Source organism: Vulpes vulpes, chromosome 15 (assembly GCF_048418805.1).
Source record: "Vulpes vulpes isolate BD-2025 chromosome 15, VulVul3, whole genome shotgun sequence".
Taxonomy (NCBI): domain Eukaryota; kingdom Metazoa; phylum Chordata; class Mammalia; order Carnivora; family Canidae; genus Vulpes; species Vulpes vulpes.
In genome coordinates, this window is record NC_132794.1 from 11,457,209 (window position 1) to 11,480,054 (window position 22,846).

The following is a 22,846-nucleotide window of genomic DNA, read 5'->3' on the forward strand; positions in this document are numbered from 1 at the left end:
AACTCATTTAATAAAGGCTGTGCTCCATCCAAGTCTTAAGGTGAGGTTGTGAAAAGGAAAAGAGGAAAAAGAGGGTTGTGAAAAGGAAAAGAGCTGCTGGTCCAGGAGCTGGGGGACAAGACAGCTGCAGTGGTGCCTTCAGGATACTCAGTGCCTGACATTGGAACATTTGGCCCAGGCGTCGGCCCCCCTCTGCTTCACAAATTGTGAAGGCACCCATTGTAGCACCTTTTGTATATGCAAGTTTATTAAGCCTAAGCATGACAACAACAAAATAAAAGACTTCTGGTCTCAGTGTTTATTATATAAAATTGTTCACAGCAATAGGGTTGAAGACAAAAACACAAATACAACTTTACTGCATAGAAACACTGAACACATGGTTTACATCCTTCCGCAACTCAACTAACACACAAACATCGTCAGAAACAACCATTTGGTTTCAAATTGCAGATTTCACACATTCGATAAGGATTTTCTATGCAACCTCCATGAGCAACGCAGTGCAATTCTGTAGATGCTGGGGATACATCAATGAATAAAGGAAAGTCCTTGCTCTCATAGAGCTTCTGGTCTCATGGGGGGCAGACAGATACCAGACAAAAAACAAACATACAACATGTCAGGTAGTCATAGGAAGGAAGGGGGAGGAAGGAACGTTTCTGTACACTCAGGATTCTTAAGAGCAGTTTGGGGCTGCCTTTTAAAGGCCGCAGGTTGGGGAAGAGATACAAACTCTAAATTATATTTAAAAAACGAGTTTATAGGTTATAAATCTCTGGTCAGATTCTACAATTCATAGCTCTGAGTTACATTCCTAATTTTTGAATTAGAATCTATACTAATAAGTACTTCATGAAATCCTAATGGAATATGACCCACGTCATGTGTGAGGGCAAAGGTGGGTATAAACATGCGTGGATGTGTTTACACGCCCATGTCACTATTTACATGTATCTTTAATCTATAATAGATTACATGGTTGTAATGATACACATCTTTGACATAGATTTTTGATTCTATTCAGCCGCTCCAAGGACTATCCGTATAGTATTTCTGAGGTGGTTTCTTGGTGCTCCTAAGTACAGGATTATTTCCAAGTAAACTATTCTTCAGAAACAACACTTAATGCCTTATAAGCAAGCACCTCCTGATTATGCTACATGTAGACCATAATGAAGAATGGAAATGAAGTAGTTTCATGTGTAGAAGACAAGGCAAGAATGAAGGGGTTTTGTTCACTGCTGCTGAGATGCTTGTTCCCTGAAAAAACCAGGATCTTCAAACCTAAAGACATCCACTCCCACATCTTGGGGACCTAACGATTTCACTGGTGTCTTCTTCTTCTTCTTCTTTTTTTTAAAGATTTTATTTATTTATTTGACAGACAGAAAGAGCATGAGCAAGGGGAGTGGCAGGCAGAGGGAGAGGGAGAAGCAGGCTCCCTGCTGAGGGAGCCTGATGTGGGGCTTGAACCCAGGACCCTGGGATCATGACCGGAGCAGAAGGCAGGCACTCAACCAAGCCACCCAGGCGCCCCTCACTGGTGTCTTCTGATTCTAGTATCTAAGATTCCCCTCCTCCACACCCCACAAAGGACATCGAGTGTGAAGCGGCTTCTTGCCTGGACCTGCGTGCTGGATGGGACCACTGAGTCAGCACCGTCTGAGAGTTGGTGGTGGTGGTGGTGGTGGTGGTGGTGGCGGGGAGGTCATAACATGCTCCTAATCTCTTCTTTAAAGAAGCAAATTTCCACAGACGGGGCCTTTACAAGTGGAGAGCCAACCCAGAAGGTCTGCTTGAAACTAGACGTCTCTGGGCAGAGTGATCAAGAGGTGGATGTGTGGGGTCACCTTCGGGATTTTCCAGCAGAGACCTGTGTTGTGGGATCCTCAGGGCTCCCTGATTTCCACTACGCTCTGCTGGAAACCAGGGCTGCAGGTCCAGGAAAGCACGTGGTGTGCTCTCCGGAGCTGTGGGTGTGCCGAGGAGGTGCTGCCCTGGGGGAGCTGCTTGCCACCTTTTCTTCCCCACACGTCAACCTGGGACCTCAGCAGGGACTACAACACAATACTGGCCATAGGTTACGTCCATCCTAGCCTGCCGTGATGAAAATTCCTAGACTTCCTATGAAGGGGGGAATCTCCATGAATAATTTAAAAATACATTACAGGTGGCCTTCGAAAAACGTTATGTAATTCTTAAAATTGGGTTTCCCTTCCAGTTACATTTTCTTCCTCACCTTGATAATAAATTTTCGCTTTCTTGAGTGTGTATGAGCTGGGCAGGAGGGGTACCTGAATACTGCCACATGGTAGAGAGAAGCTGGCCCGGTACGAAACATGACACAGGTAAGTTACATGTCAGTTATACCTCAATAAAACTGAGAAAGAAAGAAAAAAAGAGAGATACAGATGAGCAACCTCACAGCATGTTAATCATTAAAAGCTGATTAGACACATTCCTCTTATTTTTCACTGAAGTCCTCTGCTTTCCTCCTCTTGATTTTATTCTTCTTACTATCCTGTTCTATTGGTAGTATTTTCTGGTCCCAAGACTTCCTGTATATACTGCAACTACCCTCTACATACTTCCTTATCTTAAAATATTATAATCACTTCTCTAATTAGGCCATTTTCTCTTTCTCTGTAACTTCAGTGATTGAAATTCGAATCCGAAACCTGTTCTACCCGGTTGGGAATTAAGTTATGAGTCAGGAAGTATTAATGCGTATGAAAAGATCACCTGGTTTGAATCCTAAAGCACCAAAGGGATAGGTGATTGTGATGGAGAAGCCCAGGTTTTGGGACAGGGTTCCCCTGAAAATTGTAAGGATCACAATTTCTGGCACCTGTGGATGTTTTCTAGATTAAGCTATTTTTCAGAAAACCAGTGGTAACGGTATTCAGCTTTTCTAAAGAAATTTCCTAAGGGCTTACATATACTTCAGTGTCAAAAGTGTCTAAATACCTCCTGAAAAATCCTGAACTATAAAACTGAAAATGGAAGACGAATCAGTGACACGGGCAGATCCAGGCATAAAGTGACGGCATCACTGGACAGGAACACAATTCCTCTGTGTGCTTTGCCACAGTGGTACTTGAGATGTCATGAGACAGACCGAGAACATTTTCTGGGATTTCACTCATTTCATCAGATGGGTCCACTGTCTTTCAAGCCTCTGCACAGGGAAAAGAATACAGAAAACTTCTGTCCAACAAATTAGTGCTTGCCTGGATTTAGGACCTGTGACCTGAAGACGTTTCCCTTCCCGAATAAGCCAGCATCCTCTGGCTGGTCAAAGCAAGAGCTCAGGTTTCTGGTGTGGCTTCCATGGAACTCCCACGTCTTTCAGGGCTCCCTTCTGGTCACTCGCTTTCCTGTTGCAGGAACTCTTCGCTGAATTTGCTTCCACCGCTTTCATCTTCATTCGAATAGTTTCCCGAATCCTGACTCGTTTGGGAACTGTATTTTTTGTGATCTTCATCAGTTTGATTAGTTTCTTCTACTGCAGAGATAGTGTTCGTATTTTCAATGATAAAACACCTTTCCGTTTGCTCCTCGGATGTCAAAAGGAGGAGATTCCAGAGCGGTGGCTCCGAAAAATACTAATTTAAGAAAGAGAGAAGAATAGGAACAGAGTGTTTAAAATAGTAATGGTTTTTTTTAGTTTTAACAGCATCAGTTTCTTACATCCACTACTGAGAAAAGGCTAACCTCTTGGTGTTCATATGAAAAACCAGTTAGGAGCCTCTGGATGGCGCTTAAAACCTTTAGAATAAGCCCCTTCCTAGGATGGTCATGTGCATCTTGGCACAGTCTTAAGGCAGGTAGGTAAGAGGACCCCAGAGGGGGGCCAGGGAGCACGGGAAAGGAAGGAAACGCGAGGTACATTGGGGCTCTGGAATGAGAGAGTTGCTCTGGAATGAGAGAGTTGCTTTTGAAAAAAAAATTTTTTTAAGATTTTATTTATTCATGAAAGTCACAGAGAGAGAGGCAGAGACATAGGGAGAGGGAGAAGCAGGCTCTCCATAGGGAGCCCAATGCAGGACTCGAGATCATGACCTGAGCCGAAGGCAGATGCTCAACCACTGAGCCACTCAGGTGCTCCTTTTTTGAAATTTTACCAAATAAGAGCACTAGTTCTAGTTCTCTTAAGTGATCTGTTCAAGTTCATAGAGTTAACATATGCAAACATATAGCAGTTGATCAACAATTCAACTTTGGGTCTTGCTAGCTCCAAAGCTGGAGCTCCAATTGATACTCTCAAGGCAGGCAGCCTGAACCCCCGCCCCCACCCCCCGTCCCCCGGGCGAACACACCAGCCACAGGCTAGGTCCTGGGCTTAGGTCTTTGTCATTTAGTGCTTTCATGAGATATGCCAACCTCACTGGGGTGCCAAATATGAGCCTGTGAGGTGTCCCAAAAGGAGGCTCATGTTCTGTTATTTCATTTTCTGTGATGTCACCCACAGAACGTACTGATGATGAAGCTTACGGCTGTTGGTGAATACCCAGCCTTTCAATGGTAAAACAAATTCCAAGGTAGCCAAACTGAAGAAAGATACGAGATTCACGCCAAACCTTACTATTCCACATGACATGATATTAAGTGACTGTTTCTAAAGCCAGTTTACTGAAAGTGAAGAAAATATCCCAGTCTCTACTATTTCCCCAATATTAAGAAAGTGTATATATTCTGTTGAAATCAGATTCATTTTAAGAAAAATCCACCTGTTGACAAAAGTCACATACCTCATCTATAGTGGATGGAGGTTTACTTGATGGAAAGAACACATAACTGATACATCTCAGGAGAAGTTTCACAACATAAATGACAACAGGGATGGAAAATATTGCAGCACAAATTCCAGCTATGAGCCAGGTTCTAGAAGTATTTCCTAAAAATAAAGTAAGTGATGTTTAGCATCGACATAGGTTTTGACACACAAAAACATTAAGGGCTGACAGTCTGTGTGGGCAAAATATAGCCATGTGAAAGGAAAGGTAACAATCTAAAGGTAACATGATATACTTTAGAAATATTTCTGGTAACATAGAGCATACAACAGCTGTAGGCAATGCATTCCCTTTATTATCTATCTATCTATCTATCTATCTATCTATCTATCTATCTATCCATCCATCCATCCATCCATCTGTAGGATCCACACCCAATGTGGGGCTCGAACTCATGACCCTGAGATCAAGAGTCTCACGCTCTTCTGACTGAGGCAGCCAGGCATGCCCCCTGGCCCCTCCTTTTTAGGCAGTGCATTTCCATTTATTTATTTTATTTATTTATTTATTTATTTTTTTTTTTTAGTGCATTTCCATTTAAAGAGTGGCCTGGCAAAGGAAAGTATACAATATTGACATATAGCTACCCATGTGCAAAGTGTTCTCTAGCACTTCCGTGACACACAACTAGCATAACTAAAACCATTCTGTGACTAATCAGCATCTCGAAGTCAACACTGGAAATTGCAAAATACAAAATGGGGCTTAACCATTCCCACAGAACAAAATTCACAATTGAACTAATGAAATTATTTCCACATAATTACATAAAAAATTACATAAAAACAAACAAAAACGACTAAAAATAGTCTTATTAAATGTTAAAGAGTAATTATTAAAGGCAATAAATTATGTGGGTATTGGATGAAGTATTAAGCATTCAAAAACATGGAATCGTGCATTAAAAATATTTTCTAAAATAGAAAGACAGCCTGAAAGTCTACTTTTGATTCATGTAGCCCATGAAGAAAATATTTTGCAATTTTCAGTGAACTGAATTATTAGAAGTCCAGTTACATTAAAAGAAAGAAAGATATAATCAAAGATTCTGACCTGGTTTTGTTTTCTCACACACAGTATCACTAAAACCACTGCTTTTATTCCACTTATCATCCTCGATGAGTGCTCTGGCTTTGACACAATATTCAGTCAGCGGTTTCAATTTAGAAAAAGTAAAATCAGTTTTTTTCTCCCGAATTTTCCTCTGTAAAAAAATAAGTAGATCATTGATAGACTTTAGTCACCTTATGAAATCGGAGTTGGAACATCGATTTCCTAAACTCTCCAAACATTGTCTACGACTGGCCTCTCCCAACCACTTAGTTGGTGTAAGTTTAAGAAATATACATGCTTTGGACGACAGATTATAACCCATGTCAAACTTAAAAATGCTGCTTCCCCAAAGGAATATGGTACATTCCCTTTTTTAAAAATATGATACATTCCCAAGATAACTCTAATTTAGAAGTACCTGTTGATCGGTATTTATTTATTTATTTATCTATCTATCTATCTATTTATTTATTTATATTTTATTTTAAAGATTTATTTTTTCATGAGAGACACACAGAGAGAGGCAGAGACATAGGCAGAGGGAGAAGCAGGCTCCCTGAGAGAAGCCTGAAGCGGGACTCAATCCCAAGACCCTGGGAACATGACCTGAGCTGGAGACGCTCAACCACTGAGCCACCCAGGTGCCCCATGTTACTCAATTTTTAACCTTATAAACATCCTTAAAAAAAAAAAATAGAGTTACTATGACTACCATTTTAAAGAAGAGGAAATGAAATTTCAGAGAGGTAAAGCACCCTGCCTGAGGTTACACAACTTGGTGGGCCTGAGGTTACATAACTTGGTGGATTGAGACACAAATTTAGGTTTTCCTGATGTAGGGACAACTGAGAGCTGGCTGTAATTCTCAATGGGCTAAATTATACTTTGGTTACAGTGCATTCAGACAGTTAAAAGGAAAAGTAGCCCAGTCATTCTAATTTTCTTAGATTTCCAACAGAAGAGGAAGTCATTTATAGAGTTTACCCACTCAACAACACAAGGTTTTTAAAGGTTGATTCCTTGATTGTAATTCTATAGGGAAATCACATGGATTGTCCAATGTTGTGTATTGCCTTTGTCTGTGGTTTTTGGATTTGAGTGTTTTTTTTTTTTTAAGATTTATTTATTCATGACAGGCAGAGAGAGAGAGAGAGAGAGAGAGAGAGAGAGGCAGAGACATAGGCAGAGGGAGAAGCAGGCATCCTGCAGGGAGCCCAATGTGGGACTCGATCCCAGGACCCCAGGATCACGCCCTGAGCTGAAGGCAGACGCTCAACTGCTGAGCCACCCAGGCGTCCCAAATTTGAGTGTTTAAGCCTCTGTTTCTTAACTCTTTTTTCATGACTCCCCTTGCCAAGGGGTCCTTTTTAGAAGACTGTTTTCAAATCCTTCCCCTTCCATGAAATTGAATAACAAGGGACAGGATTTGGTGCAGCAAAGCAGAGCTCTGAAGTATGCTCTCCTCTCGGAGGGCCAGGGAACCAGCGTACCACCTGAGACTCTTTGGCCTCCTCCAGGTACCCCGCCCCCAGGGGATTTCTGGCAAAGTCTGGAGGTTTTTTTGGTTGTCACCATGGGAAGGCAGTGCTACTGGTGACCAGTGGGCAGAGACTGGAGATGCTGCTAAGTATCCTATAATGCACAAGACAGCTCCCACAACAATCGTCCAGTTTGGATGTCAACAATGTTGAGAAACTCTGCTTTAGATAAATCCCAGGAATCATATTAAAAATGCAAATTCCTGAGTTCCATCCCCAGAGATTCTGATTTGGGTAGTAAGAGGCACAGGGATCCAAATGTTGACAATAAATCCAGGGCCCAGATGCAGGTGATCCATAACTATACTATAAAACAAGGAGAGATGCTAATATTCTTTATGTTGTAAATATCGGATTTGATCCCAGTGTCTTTATTAAAGTTTAAAAATTTCCCAACATTTAAACTTCAAACTTTGTCTCCCCAAATCCTAGTTATAACCCTAACATTACAAAACTTTCACTATGTAGTTGCTGTTTTTTTTTTTTTTTTTACCTCAGCATTTGAAGTGTTTTCCCAAAATACAATTTCATAAATTAGTGGGAAATTCTGGTTCACAGGCTTGTTTTCAGACTCTTCCGGAGCACTGATATAGACCCGCAGGGAAACATCATTGGTGGATTTCATGGTAATGACCGGGGGCAACAGGGTAACTAGAAAAAAAAAAAAAAAGGTATAGACATAATGATCAACTTGGAAAAAATGCGAAGACTTCATAAGCACAATCTGAAGTCAAAAGAACTGGCTTACTTTGTAACTGAGCATCAAATTTTTCTTCTTTAGACCAAACGGATGTGGTATTTCCATCAGATGCCTGAACACGGATAAGGTAAATTCCCTTTCGGAAAGTATTTTGAGGAAAGACACAGTGGGTTGTGTGGACATTTTTACAGCCTGGTATTTGTTTCCATTTACCTGAACTGTCCCCAGGAATCTTTTTTAAATAGGCACTTCAAAGACAAAAAAAAAAAAAATGTATTACAAACATAGTAGTTCAATAAATATTTATGAAGTACCTAGAATATGCTGGACACTGAGGGGTTAAGGTTACAGAGGGAAGAAATGGTCCCCACCCTTGGAAAGCAGATCGTACAGGGCAAGAAGCACACCTACAACACAAGAGAACCAAACCCCTTACTCTAAGCACATGTGACAAGGCGCAGGTGTGCTAGAGCTGCCCAGGGCCAGCCCACAAGAACAAACAGCTGAATTTTCAGGAATGTGCCGGAGCCAGTTATTAAAAGTCATTATTAAAAATTAAATTACACAAACTTACAAAGAAATAGTATTAAAAATAAAAGATGCGGGCAGCCCGGGTGGCTCAGCGGTTCAGCGCCGCCTTCAGCCCAGGGTGTGATCCTGGAGACCCGGGATCGAGTCCCACATTGGGCTCCCTGCATGGAGCCTGCTTCTCCCTCTGCCTGTGTCTCTGCCTCTCTATCTGTTTCTCGAATAAATAAATAAAATCTTTATAAAAAAAAAGATACTGATGGGTCAGAAGCATCGGTGACAACCTGGATCAAAACTCATGCTGTCCTAATTCTTTCACTACACTGTATTGTCGATGCTCCAAGCTATTTACGTCTATTGGATCTCTAAGGTGGAAATACTCTACAATGTGAGTCCTCATGAACATTTCTTCCCAATGCCAAGTTTGGTGACATCACGTTCAAGCTCGAAAGTGTTGAAAGTCACCACAATAAAAACAAAACAAGATGAAGAGGTGATCACAGTAGGAGTATTTACATCATGAAAACTGGCAAAGCGCTACATATCAGGCTTTTTTTTTTTTTTCCTTCTGGAAATCCAGCTGTGAAGCTTAAACACCAATGGATAAGTATCATAAGGGAGATATATGCCCAGTGTGGTAAGAGCGAGTCTAAACAGAATACGGGCACCTGAGTGTGAAGAGGTCAAGTAAACTGCTCAGCAACCAACAGCTCAAAGCCACTCAGTTCCAGCCTGGAATGTGTAAGCCTCCTAACTGGTTCTGTCTTTGGCGTCTCTGTGGTCTACGTACAACGTGGCAATCCTCACCCTCCTTGAATACAGACCTCATGCTGCCTATCCCTCAAAGCAAAATTCCAAATGGCTGGACCCAAATGCCTATCGGAGAGTCTGAGGCCAAGCCCAATCTTATCCTATTCTACTTACTCAATTTTCTCATTCATTGCTCTCCCACGCCCAAATGTTCAACCGTTCTCAAGGTAGGTCTTCTTCCACATGGTAGGCAAAATTTCAAGATGGCTCACAAGGTTTCCACCCCTGGTGCACATGTTCTGCGTAATCCTTCCCCTTGAGTGTGTGCAGGGCCCATGAACTCTTGACTAGGTGACATTATATGGCAAAAGTGCAGGGATTTACAAATGAGAGGAAGGTCTCAAATCAGTCGACCCTGAGTTAATCCAGTGAGACTGAGCTGGATGGACCTGACCTAATCAGACAAGCCCCTGAAAAGAGGGGTCCAGGGATCAGAGATTTGTCTCTCCCTGTGGCCCCCAAGAAGCAGGCCAATGTAAGCTGTACAGCTTGGAGAAATGAATTCTTCCAACCACCACCTGAGCGTAGGAGAGGACGCTGAGGCCTGTACGAGACCACAGCCCAGCCTGACACCTTGCCTGCAGCCTTGTGATACCCTGAGCAGAGGGACCAGCTAAGCCACGCCTGGTCCCCCGACTAGAAGTCACTGGGAGATAACAGCACTCTGTAAGCTGCTAACTTGCTGGTAATTTGTTACAGAGCGATCTCTCCCCCTTGCCTTAACCTAACATTATTTTTATTTTTCAAGATTTTATTTTTATTTATTTGAGAGAGAGCATGAGCAGGGGGAGAGGCAGAGGGAGAGGGAGAAGCCGGTTCCCTGCTGATGCGGGACTCGATCCCAGGACCCTGGGATCATGACCTGAGCCGAATGCAGACACTCAACCACTGAGTCACCCAGGTGCCCCTCTATTTTTGATTTCTGTAACCCTTATGCCCTGTAGACCACCCCTCAGCCCCAAATCACAGCCTGCCAGGCCATCTCAGCTGCCTGCCTTGGATTTCGGGAAGCACGTGTCGTATTCTGTTGTAACTTTACCATCCCTAGGGTGCTTCATACAGGGTGCCAAGCACCCACAAGAAACTTCGAGACCGGACACCAGAAACCCCTTTCCCTCCCTGGTCTGTGGCCCTCAGACTCCACATACTTCTGAGAGGGAGGTATAGGCATGAGATGACTGCACAGTTTCCTGGTGAGTCGGAGCTTACGGGCACAGGAACGCGTTTCCATTCCACAGTGAACAGGGTCGAGTCCACCAGAGCGGCCCCCACTGCCCTTGGCTCTCCGTCCACTTCTGGCTTCTCTCCCTCTTCTCACTCTTCCTTTCCTGCCCTTGCTGGCATTGCCGCTGGTCCCTCTTTTCCTTTGCCCTCGGCAGGGCCTTCTTACCCATCCCCTGCCTCCCCTCGATTTGCCTCTTTACCGGCCACAACTTTCCAGCCAACACGAACTACGTGCAGTGCCCAACCGCTTCCACGGTGCTTGGACATCCTACCTAGTTGGCTAGAACGCTGTTCTCTCCAGCTTTCCCTATTTCCCGCTGAAGCGATCACTCCAAAGAAAACCTTCCCAAACCACTAAAAATCGTCAAGAAAACAGGAAGGCTAAGTTGGAATGGACTGAGGTCATCCCAAGGACTCATGGGAAAAGGGAGTTCTGAAGGAAAGGTCAGGGTCACCTGTCAATTACTCCAGACTGAGGAAATAATAAGACACACATAAAGAGAGGCAGACTTAAAAAAAAAAAAAGAAAAGAAAAGAAAAGAAAAGAAGAAAGCAGTAAGTCCACGAGATCTTATTAGAAATATGCCCACTTTACAACAAACGAAGAGACCAAGGCCCAAAGAGACTAAGGGATCAGCTCAGTGTCACTGGTTAGTTAACCGCAGAGTCGGGCCCAAGAGGAAACACTGGATGGTACAATCTCCTGAAGTACAATCTCCTGAAGCAGTCACCTGTGCAGAGAGCTGTAGGGGGCCGAAGCCCAGTGCAAGGAACCCTAAGAAACTGGGCAAAGGGACACTCATGGATGAGAACTTACTAGAGCCACTGAGCTTGGAAAGTCACATTTGGACGTGCGTGACCCCATTTCACACTTCCATAGGGGTAATCCCATCTAAGAACAAAGATGTGGTTTTTAGCATCAAGCCGGATGTTTTCTGGTGGAGGCAGTTTATTTGCAACTAGAAGACAGAGAATACAGAGAAAAGCATACATTTTTACTTGAGTGAGAATACATGGTAAGGGTTCTTTTTTTTTCTTAAAGATTTATTTATTTGAGCACGAGAGATACATGGGAAGAATTCTTAACAGCATGGGCAAGAAAATAAAAGGCTTACACATGAGTTACGGTGTAGGTTTACACTATGGGATAGTATCACCCACTAAAAAAGAATGGGATAGGGGTGCCTGGGTGGCTCTGTCGGTTAAGTGTCTGCCTTCAGCTCAGGTCATGATCCCAGGGTAATGGGGTCAAGCCCCGCGTCGGGCTCCCTCCTTAGTGGGGAGTCTGCTTCTCCCTCTCCTTCTGCTGCTTCCTGTCCCCATCTCTGGCTTGTGCTCTGTCTCTCTTAACTAAATAAATAAAATCTTAAAATTAAAAAAAAAAAAAGAACATGATAGATCGTATGTGCTGACATATAAAGAGATCCTCAATGTAATAAGTTAAATAAGCAAGTTGTAAGATATATCTAGCAGGATCCCATTTTTTTATTTTTAAAGATTTATTTATGAGAGACACTTAGAGAGAGGCAGATACACAGGCAGAGGCAGAAGCAGGCTCCCTGAGGGGAGCCCGATGTGGGACTCGATCTCAGGACCCCGAGATCATGACCTGAGCAGAAATGCTTAACCGACTGAGCCACCCAGGCGCCCCTAGGCAGAACTTTCATTACTGTTCACTTGAGACAAAAATCCCAAATACTGTGATTTTTTTTTTTTTTTTGCTTATGTAAGTGCTGTTGTAATGTTTTTGTTTCAGTATCTATTAAAACCATCCTATAAACGTCAGCAACAAAGGGCAAAACCGCCAACATCAAGAGACTGCCCACCTGTATATATAGTTACGGAATCTACAGCAGAACTTCCTCCTTACCTGGGGTCTTTATACAGTGCACAGGACTATAGATACCGTTTTTTCTCGGCAAAAGTCTTGCTTTAACTTTTAAACAGTAAGTGGTCTCTGGTGAGAGATTATAAATTTTATCTCTGGAGTAAACAGTTTCAGTCCTTCTCTAGAATAAAACAAATAGAAGACTGCTCTTCAAAAAAAAAAAAAAGAAGGTCAAAATGGAGAACAAATTCATGTCTTTTTTCTCTCCCATTAAACAGAGGTACAAAGAACGCTTACTTCTCCACTTGAAGAGTTTTTCCAGATATCTAAGCTGTAGGTAAAGCTGGAGCTATCCAGAGCCCACATGACGCTGTCTCTCACTCCAGGCAGGGAGATGTTTATTATGATTGCCTTATCTTCGGCTTCCAAATGTACTTTTGGGGGACCAATCTGAGCTGTAAAGAAATGAACACATTTATTTGATCACTTCATTAATAGAGGGTGGAAACATTCAGGGATCCACTCCAGGGTACGCACTCTCAAAGTTGATCATTCAATGTGTTGACAGAACTGATGCAGGATTTCAAGGAAAAGGGATGCTAAAAGTGACTCCAAGGCTCTTGGCGCTATCAATGAAACAGGTGCCATCTGTAATGGGGATGGAAAATTAGCTGCAAGAGGAGCAGGTTTGGAGTGGGAAATCAAGAGCTTTGTTTGACCTGATGACTCAGACACCCAAGCAGAGCTGGTGACTAGAGAGCTGGTGATACAAGTGTCAAGGTTAAGGGAAAGGAGTGGGGCTGGAGATGTAAGTTTGAGCTTTTCTCAAGGGCACACAGATTGGAGGGACCGAGGGTAGAAAAAGAAGAAGTAGGACAATCCAGCCCTGCAGTAATCTGGCACCGAAAGGCCTGGAAGGCCTGGAGAAAGGGGCAAAGGAGGGAAGGATGAGCAGGAAAGGAGCTGGCAGGGATCAGGGCCCTGGAGACCCAGAAGTGGATGGGCTTCCAGTGATCACTGTGGCCCTACAAAGGTTCTGAGCCAGAGGAGGGCTGGGAAGTCTCTTGGCATTGAGGAGGGCACCAGAGTCCTTGACAGGAGTGGTTTCTTTTCCTTTTTTCTTTTTTTTCTTAAGATTTTAAAAAATATTTATTTATTTATTCATGAGAGACACCGAGAGAGGCAGAGACACAGGTAGAGGGAGAAGGCTCCCTGCGGGGAGACCAAAACGGGACTTGATCCCAGGACCCTGGGATCACGACCTGAGCCAAAGGCAGACGCTCAACCGCTGAGCCACCCAGGTGCCCCAACGGGAGTGGCTTCTGTATAGTGACAGGAACGGAGGGCACATGCACAGGGCTGCAGAGGGAGTGGCAGGCCAAGAAGTGCCGAGAGGGACAGAGATCATCCTTCTCAGGGGTTGTGATAGAGGGCTGGGATTCCCAACTGTTTAACACTCAGGACCCCTTCAAACTCAGAGAAACTGAGGGTCTGAAAGAGCTTTTGTTGGGGATCCCTGGGTGGCTCAGCGGTTTGGCGCTTGCCTTTGGCCCAGGATGTGATCCTGGAGTCCCAGGATCGAATCCCACATCAGGCTTCCTGCATGGAGCCTGCTTCTCCTCTGCCTGTGTCTCGGCCCCTCTCTCTCTGTGTCTCTCATGAATAAATAAATAAAATCTTTAAAAAAAAATGAAAGAGCTTTTGTTGATATGGATTATGTCTTTGAATATTTAGCACAGAAAATGTGAAAACTGCTAACATTTTAAAATATTAATTCGTTAACAGGTAATAATGATAAGCCCACTGCGCCATAACAAGTATTTGTTATAAAAAATAACTCTATTTTCCCAAAACAAACATAGTGAGAATAGTGGTACTGTGTCAAATCTCGTCCCATTACTGTCTTAACAAAGACGACAGATGTTATCTCACACCCACCTCTGGAAGTCACCCCACCAGTCTCCCTATGATCCATCAGCCTCTGGAAAACTCCAGAATATTTTTTATATTCTTTTAAAAAACTCTATACTCATGGAAAAGGGGCAGAGAAGTCTTGGAATTATTATGAAAACAGTTTGGCTTTTTTTTTTTTTTAAGTGGGAGATTTCACATCACGCACATGAGTGGGCTTGGGAAGTGAGCCCTTATGGTAACAGTTAACGAGGAATATTCTGTAATTCAGCTGGCAACTTCCTCTTACCTTTTTCAAATAGGGTGAATGAGTCAATATTATGCCACGGAGAAGTGTTGTTTCCTTCCTCTGCTCTTATACGCAATTTAACTTTGTCGTAAACATTGAGCTTGAGTGAAGAAAAGTCGCATGTGGTGTTGGCAACAGACTGACACCCAGGCAATTTTAACCAAATATCATTTCCAAGTCTTTAAGATAAAAAAGCAGATGAACAAATAAGCAAATGTATAAAAATACAAAAGACTGTCAGACATGGTTTCTGTTTACTAAAAACTGAAGCTATTATAAAGCTAGGCTAAGTAGTTATTCTATTTGAGTTAACGTCCTGTTAACATTTGAGTTGCCATGTAGCACTCTTGTTCAGCACATACATACCAGGCTTTTATTTATAAATGGAATAACTCTGATCATTTGTTTTAAAGATTTTATTTATTTATTTATTCATGAGAGACACACAGAGAGAGGCAGAGACACAGGCAGAGGGAGAAGCAGGCTCCTTGCCAGGAGTGTGATGCAGGACTTGATCCCAGGACCTGGCATCACACCCTGAGCCAAAGGCAGATGCTCAACCACTGAGCCACCCAGGTGCCCCAAGAGGGTTACTTTAAATAAGAATATCTGAAACAATCTTTGTTATACCTAAAAGAGTTGTTTATTTTTTATTTTGAAAGATTTTTTTTTTTTTTTCTGGGACGCCTGGGTGGCTCAGCAGTTGAGCATCTGCCTTTGGCCCAGGGCATGATCCCGGGATTCAGGATCGAGTCCCACATCGGGCTGCTTGCAGGGAGCCTGCTTCTCCCTCGACCTGTGTCTTTGTCTCTCTCTCTCTCTGTGTCTCTCATGAATAAATAAATAAAATCTTTAAAAATAAAAAAAAGATTTTTTTCTTATTTGTTAGAGAGAGAGAATGTGAAAAAGCAGGGGGAGTGGAAGGCAGAGAGAGAAGTAGGCTCCGCACTGAGCAAAAGAGCCTGATGTGGGGCTCCATCCCAGGACTCTGGGATCAGGACCCAAGTCAAAGGCAGATACTTAACCAATTGAGCCACCCAGGTGTCCTTAAAATAGTTGTTTAATAAGAAAATTCTGAACTAAGGCAAAGAATGAAATGGACAAAATTCAAAGTTCAATTTAAACATTTTTTTTTTTAAGATTCTATTCATTAATTCATGAGAGGTAGAGAGAGAGAGAGAGAGAGAGGCAGAGACACAGGCAGAGAGAGAAGCAGGCTCCATGCCAGGAGCCCAATGCGGGACCTGATCCCGGGTCTCCAGGATCAGGCCCTGGGCTGAAGGCGGCGCTAAACGCTGAGCCACCCGAGCTGCCCCTAAACATTTTTTAAATAATGATTTTATTTATTTATTTATTCATGAGAGACGCACAGAGAGAGAGAGAGAGAGAGAGAGAGAGAGAGAGAGGCAGAGACACAGGCAGAGGGAGAAGCAGGCTCCATGCAGGGAGCCTGATGTAGGCCTCGATCCCGGGTCTCCAGGATCATACCTTGGGCTGAAGGCAGGCGATAAACCGCTGAGCCAGCCACCCGGGCTGCCCTCAAAGTTCAATTTAAAGAAAATCTCTAGAGATAAAAATTCTTAAGTGGCTAATTAAGAGAAAAAACACGTATGTATGTATACAGATGTATACACATGTGTACACACGCACATACAGACACAAATGGCTAAAGCTGCGAGATTATTAACAATCGACTAGAAAACAGGAGTGCCCGGGTTGTGGTTGAAGTGGGGAGATCCTGGTTCTGGAGGTCCTACACCCTGTTTTTTCACTGCCCAATTCCTGGCCGCTGTTTCTTGGACAGAGATCATGGTTAGCACACAGGGCCCTGACACCCAAAGCAAAGCACTGCACTTCCTGAGCTGTGTTCTTCTGTAATCCTTTCTTCTGCAACTCCCTGCTTGCCCAGCCTCTTGGCAGCTACGAAGTAGAAAGTGCTAGGGAGAAGGCATAAACTCTAGAAAAAGAGTTTGTGGAAAAAGAGGATCCAATATGCTCATGTTAATAAATTGTATCTAAAATTAAAATGTTGTATACGATGGGGAGAATTGAAAAATCCTGACCATCGGAGAACTGGGGGGCTATTTCAAGACCACGGATAGACCTTTTGGGGTCCTCTTCCATATCCTCAAGACATGTTCTAGTTCGGACCCTAATTTATACTCAAAGAAGGTGGAGCATCTAGAAGAGAGAAGGTTGGGCTGTGGTCTACAGAAGCTGTCTGCCATCCTCATCCCCCAAATCTCTTTTGCTACAACACCCAAAGGTCAAGTGGATGAAGTCTCTATTTGTAGAAATGTAAGCTATAAACATTACATAGACATAAAGTTTCTGTAAAAGATAGAAAAACCAATTGTTTCCCAAATCTGAGAAATAAACGATGGTGTGGCAATTTTTAAAAAATTTCAGGTGATTCTTGCAAATCAATCAATAGTCACATACGTTTGATAATATGCTGAAAAGGTCACATTCCTGATAGACGGGTTGCTCCTGTTCCACCTTAGGATAAAGGTATCATCAACGATGTAGACCTCTACATTTTGAGGAGATTTTAGAGTTGTTCCTCCTGGAAATAAAGAAACAAGACAGAAGACAATCACATGTACACTGTAAATATTCTTAAAAATATTGTTCTTCCTTTCACATCACTGATTAAAGAATGAATACATTCATATATAATAAAGAACATGCAAAAATCTAAAAAAAAAAAAAAAAAAACCCTAATGATTGCTCTCAGCACAGGGAGGCTGCTAATTATTTATGTAATCTTTGCTTCTGAGAGAGCTGGAAAGAGGCTGAGGTGGTTTTTTTTTTTTTAAATCTATAAAAAGTAAGCCTTCTATGTCCTAAGTATCTCAGTAAAGCTGGAAAAAATAAGGAAAGATAAATCAGCCTTATCTTTTAATTAAAAGTCTCTTTACACAAGACACACAAAACGCTAATTTGAAGGAATACATGCACCCCTATGTTCATAGCAGCATTATTTACAACAGCCAAGTTATGGAAGCACCCCAAGTGTCCATCAACTGATGAAGGTTCAGCCATAGAAAAGAATTAAATCTGCCATTTGCGATGACATGGATGGAATTAGAGAGTATTATGCTAAGTGAGATAAGTCTGTCAGAGAAAGACAAATACCATATGATCTCACTTATATGTGTAATTTAAGAAACAAAACAAATGAGCAAAGGTAAAAAAAAAAAAAAAAAAAAAAAAAAAGAAAGGCAAACCAAGAAATGGACTCAACTCTAGAGAACAAATTGACAGTCACCAGAGGGGAGGGGGCGGAAGGGAGGGGGGAAATGGATGAAGGGGATTAAAGGCCATACTCATTGTGATGAAAAATAAAACAACACCTTCCACCTGCAGATAGACTACAACTCATCTGAAAGCTCAGATGACAGCTGGCATTTTTTAGCAATTAAGGTTAAAAACGAAAAAAGGAAGAAATTGTCTCTGCATAAAAATTTTCTTTGGTCTTAAAAGTGATGTAAAAGATACAAGGTTTCATGGTTTAGTGGCCTCAGTTTGGTTTCACATCCTATATTCATGCTTTATGTATTCTGTTAAAGAATGGAACAGGTGAGATTTCAAAGTCAACAGCCATACACAGAAACAAATATTCACATGACAAAATCGAGAGAGATGAATGTTTCTTATGTCAGCCAAGCACTGTAGGAACTCATAAAGGTGTTCATATTAAGCCCGAACCCTTCTGATTACTTTTAAGGACTTCCAGTCCCCAGTCCAGAGATCTATTATTTCTTTTTCTTTCTTTCTTTTTTTTTTTTTTTTTGAGATCTATTATTTCTTACGCTTCGAGTATGAATCTTCCCTGAGTTTGATGTCCTCTCTTATTTTTCCCTTTTGGCTTCTTCCACCTGTGTTTTTCTTCCTCTCTGACCATTACCTAGATCCAGCTCACATTGGACCCCTTACAGAAAGCCATCATCAAGGACTTCAGCTCATGCTAACCTTGCTCTTTCCTTACATGCTGTAGCACACATCTGTACCCCTCAATTTCACACTAAAGCACAGTACACGACACAGTACCTGACATCTACTAGGATCTCAAAACTTGCTGAAAGAAGATATTTCAAGAGAAAACCAGCAGTTTCTTTGCATTAAACACAATCTCCAATCAGATTACAAACTCCTTGAGGACAGTCTATACAGCTGCATACTTAATCTGCATTTTTCTTTTCTTTTTTTTTTTTTTTATGATAGGCACACAGTGAGAGAGAGAGAGAGGCAGAGACATAGGCAGAGGGAGAAGCAGGCTCCATGCCCCGGGAGCCCGACGTGGGATTTGATCCCAGGTCTCCAGGATCGCGCCCTGGGCCAAAGGCAGGCGCTAAACCGCTGCGCCACCCAGGGATCCCAATCTGCATTTTTCAGAGTTCTCAGCACAGTGGTGGGGTTAGAGGAGTTTCTTCATCACAAAAGGTTGATCTTTCACTATGACAAGCTACAATTTTTTTTTTTTTTAAGATTTTATCTATTCATGACAGACACAGAGAGACAGAGACATAGGCAGAGGGAGAAGCAGGCTCCCTGCAGGGAGTCTGATGCGGAACTCGATCGCAGGACCCTGGGATCACACCCTGAGCCCAAGGCAGATGCTTAACCGCCGAGCCATCCAGGTGCCCCAATAATCTAAACTTTTTAAAAGGCTGGCTTTTACATTTATTTATCTCTTGTTCCTACAATACGTCCTTTGTTTTTGTCTCAGGGCAAGCATGTTCCCTCCTTGTAGACTTTCAACCATAGGCGTCCTTATGTAGAACTTTTTTTTTTTTTTTTTTTTTTTTTTTTAGATTTTATTCATTTATTCATGAGAGACACAGAGAAAGAGAGAAAGAGAGGGACAGGCAGAGGGAAAAGCAGGCTCCATGCAAGGAGCCCGACATGGGACTCGATCCCGGGTCTTCAGGATCACACCATGGGCCAAAGGCAGGCACCAAACCACTGAGCCACCCAGGGATCCCTAGAAATTTCTTTATTGGTACTGCTCACTCTATTTTCCAGCTAGAGATGTTATGGTATGGAGTCCAAAGGGGGAGGAGCTGAGATAACATTTTCTGAAAACTTTATTTTTATTTTTTATTTATTATTTTTTGGAAAACTTTATTCTTAATTTGGGAGTTCCTCATTGAGTCTCCCCTCCTTCAATTATCTTCTTTACATTTACTTGCTTGGAGACTTTCCCTTATTCCACTTCTCTAAACTTAATTCCCATTCCATTTGTTGTGATTTTATAGTTTCTATGCAGCTACGGGTCTATAATCCCGTAGCTGGGTTTATAGGAATCAACCAAAGGTGTGATGGCATTTGTCATCTCTGGTCTGGACTAGTCTAATTCCAGTAATTCTGGGCCTTGAGACAGGGAGAGGAAATCTGATGGTGGTAGAACCAGGAATTGCCTCTGGGATGCCGTCCTTCAGCTAAAGAAAGGAGACTGCAATTTGGGGCATCTTGGCATTTGGGAGACCAACAGATAACTGACTGATAAATGACAAAGAAATAGTTATTAAACAGTGTTTTCGATTTCACAGATTTTGTTCTGTCCGTATTACCAATATCTGTTTGAAAATAGTCTATTTCACTTTGTAGTGTCTAAGATCTATAAATGGGCACTTGATCCAATACTCCCACTTACACAACTGGTTGCTTCTAACCTTTCACATTCCTATGGATGATCAGAAACAATTTACTGTCTCTCTCTCTTTTTTTTTTGTAAAGATTTTATTTATTTATTGATGAGACACAGAGAGGCAAAGACATAGGCAGAGGGAAAAAAGCAGGCTCCCTGCAGGGAACCTGATGCCAGAATCGATTGTGGGGACCAGGATCACGACCTGAGCCAAAGGCAGACGCTCAACCGCTGAGCCACCCAGGCGTCCCGATTTACAGTCTTTTAAAGTCTGACATAAATCCAGACACATCCGTCCACACAAATAAAAATTTCCTCCCGTATTTTGTTAATTTTCTTAGGCCAGGGTCCTAGAATTGCATTCACTAGGTTGGAAAGAATGAGTATTTTTATGACTTTGAAAGGGAGCAACATTAGGATCTCCAGTTCTGGTCAACATTTCATTTGGTTTTGAACATTTTATTATTCCTTTGAGGAATAAAAACACATTAGTTAATTGAATGATAATGAGGAACTTAACAGTATCGATGGATAATTGAGAATTTAAATAGTTTAACCTTTAGGAAAACAGACAAGTCTTAAGCCCAGGGCACTGCTGCCAGATTCCCAGGGTTTAATTTCCGGTTTGGCCACTGGCTAGCTGTATGGCCTTAAGCAAGCTACTCAGTGTCTCCGTTCACCTGTAAAACGAGGATAACAGTGTGTAGCTTTTTACAGAAAACTAAATGAGTTTATACCTTTAAAGCACCTAGATAATTGCTTGGTACACAGTTAAGCTGTGTATAACTCTAATATAATGCTAGCTGTGTATAAAGTTTATTTTAGCAGCCCTCCCCTAATTTAGATTAAAATAAGGATCTTAATGTACATCCTCCAGAAATGCTACTTTCACATGGGAATTCTGGGGGAAATTCTTTTTATTTTTTTGATTTTATGTATTTATTCATGAGAGACACACACAGAGAGAGAGGCAGAGACATAGGCAGAGGGAGAAGCAGGCTCCCTGCAGGAGCCGGATGTGGGTCTCGATCCCGGGACTCCAGTATCACGCTCTGAGCCAAAGGCGGATGCCCAACCGCTGAGCCACCCAGGTGTCCCAAAATTCGTTTTATATTACAGCACAATGAGCTGAATACAAAAACTTCAAGAACAAAAGACTTCAAAGAGATTACCATGGGTTATACCAGGACCATCGTACCCATCTACTATATATACTATATTTATGGAAGAGTTTGAGGAATAGAATACTCTTGTACCACATCAGGGTTCGCTTTTCTATGCAAACAGGGATTTTGAACATATTAGGCGGCCTCACTGACCCCTTGGATTCCTGCCCTGCGGTGGTGCTAGTCTGTCTTTCTTTCTTTCAAGATTTTTTATTATTTACTTATTCATGATAGACAGAGAGAGAGAGGCAGAGACACAGGCAGAGGGAGAAGCAGGCTCCAAGCAGGGAGCCCGACGTGGGACTCGATCCCGGGACTCCAGGATCGCGCCCTGGGCCAAAGGCAGGCGCCAAACCGCTGAGCCCCCCAGGGATCCCCTAGGCCCTTTTTCTCACTGGGTGCCCCCTCCTCACTACAGAGTCAACCTTTTAATAGTTGCCATCCCCACCCCCCACCGGCTCCCTAGTTAAGTATTAATAGAGGCAGCAAACTGGCCTGATGGCCCCAGACTCTGTTTCTTGGCCGCGCATTTTTCTTTGTTACTTTGTATTAGACTCCACGAAGCCTTGAAGGCAGAGAAATTCCCGCAATCCCGGCCTCTCTCTAACTGTCACATTGAGACAATGTTTCAGGCACAGCAACACTGTTTCGCGGCTAAAGTCTCGTTTATTATTTCAGGGTCCAGCCGAGCTCCCGGATTCCCGGGAGAGAAGCGAAGTGGACAGGACAGGACGGCCCGGGTCGCCCGGCGCGGCGGGGGTGGAAGCCCGGGGGGGCGGGGGGTCGCCGCCGGGGACCGGTGCGCAGGCCCGCAAGCCAGCGGCGCGCAAGGATGCTCGGACTCCGCGACCGCCCGCTTTCGGGCCGAGCGATGCGGCCCCGCACCCGCCGAGGTCTCCGCAAGGACCCCGGGAGGCCTCCGCGCGGTCTCCGCCAGTCCCTTCCCCGGACCCCACCGCCCAGCCCCTCGCCCCGCCCCGCCCCGGGCCTGCGCCGAGGCCCCGCGTGTCTGACCTGCGGCTGCGGGCGACATCCACGGCGCCCCCGCCACCAGCACCACGGTCGTCGCGCCCAGGAGGGTGAGCATCGTCCGGGGCCGCCCTGGCCGAGCAAGTCACATCCTCGGGCACCTCGCGCGAACCGGGCGACGCGGGGCAGCTCACCCTCCGCAAGGGCCGCCCCCGCCCCTCCCCTTCCGTCCTCCCCTCCCCGCTCCCCTCCCGCGCTCGCCCCGCCCACCGCCCCGCCCGCTGCGGGCAACACCCACGGCGGCCCCGCCGCCAGCACCCGGGGCGTCGCGCCCAGGAGGGGGAGCATCGTCCGGGGCCGCCGCTGGCCGAGCGAGCC

General features: G+C 43.6%; 1 protein-coding gene across 1 annotated transcript; it reads right to left on the minus strand.

Annotated features, from left to right (window-relative positions):
• Window positions 1-283: 283 nt before the first annotated feature.
• Window positions 284-22,846, minus strand: IFNAR1 (interferon alpha and beta receptor subunit 1). The gene is made up of 11 exons (XM_025985122.2): window positions 22,514-22,846; window positions 17,123-17,246; window positions 14,681-14,859; window positions 12,778-12,935; window positions 12,523-12,661; window positions 11,470-11,611; window positions 8,139-8,338; window positions 7,884-8,041; window positions 5,853-6,003; window positions 4,755-4,900; window positions 284-3,608 (listed from the first exon to the last, which is right to left on the minus strand). Exons 1-11 carry the CDS (start codon window positions 22,584-22,586, stop codon window positions 3,369-3,371), a joined length of 1,710 nt encoding a protein of 569 aa, XP_025840907.2. The 5' UTR covers window positions 22,587-22,846; the 3' UTR covers window positions 284-3,368.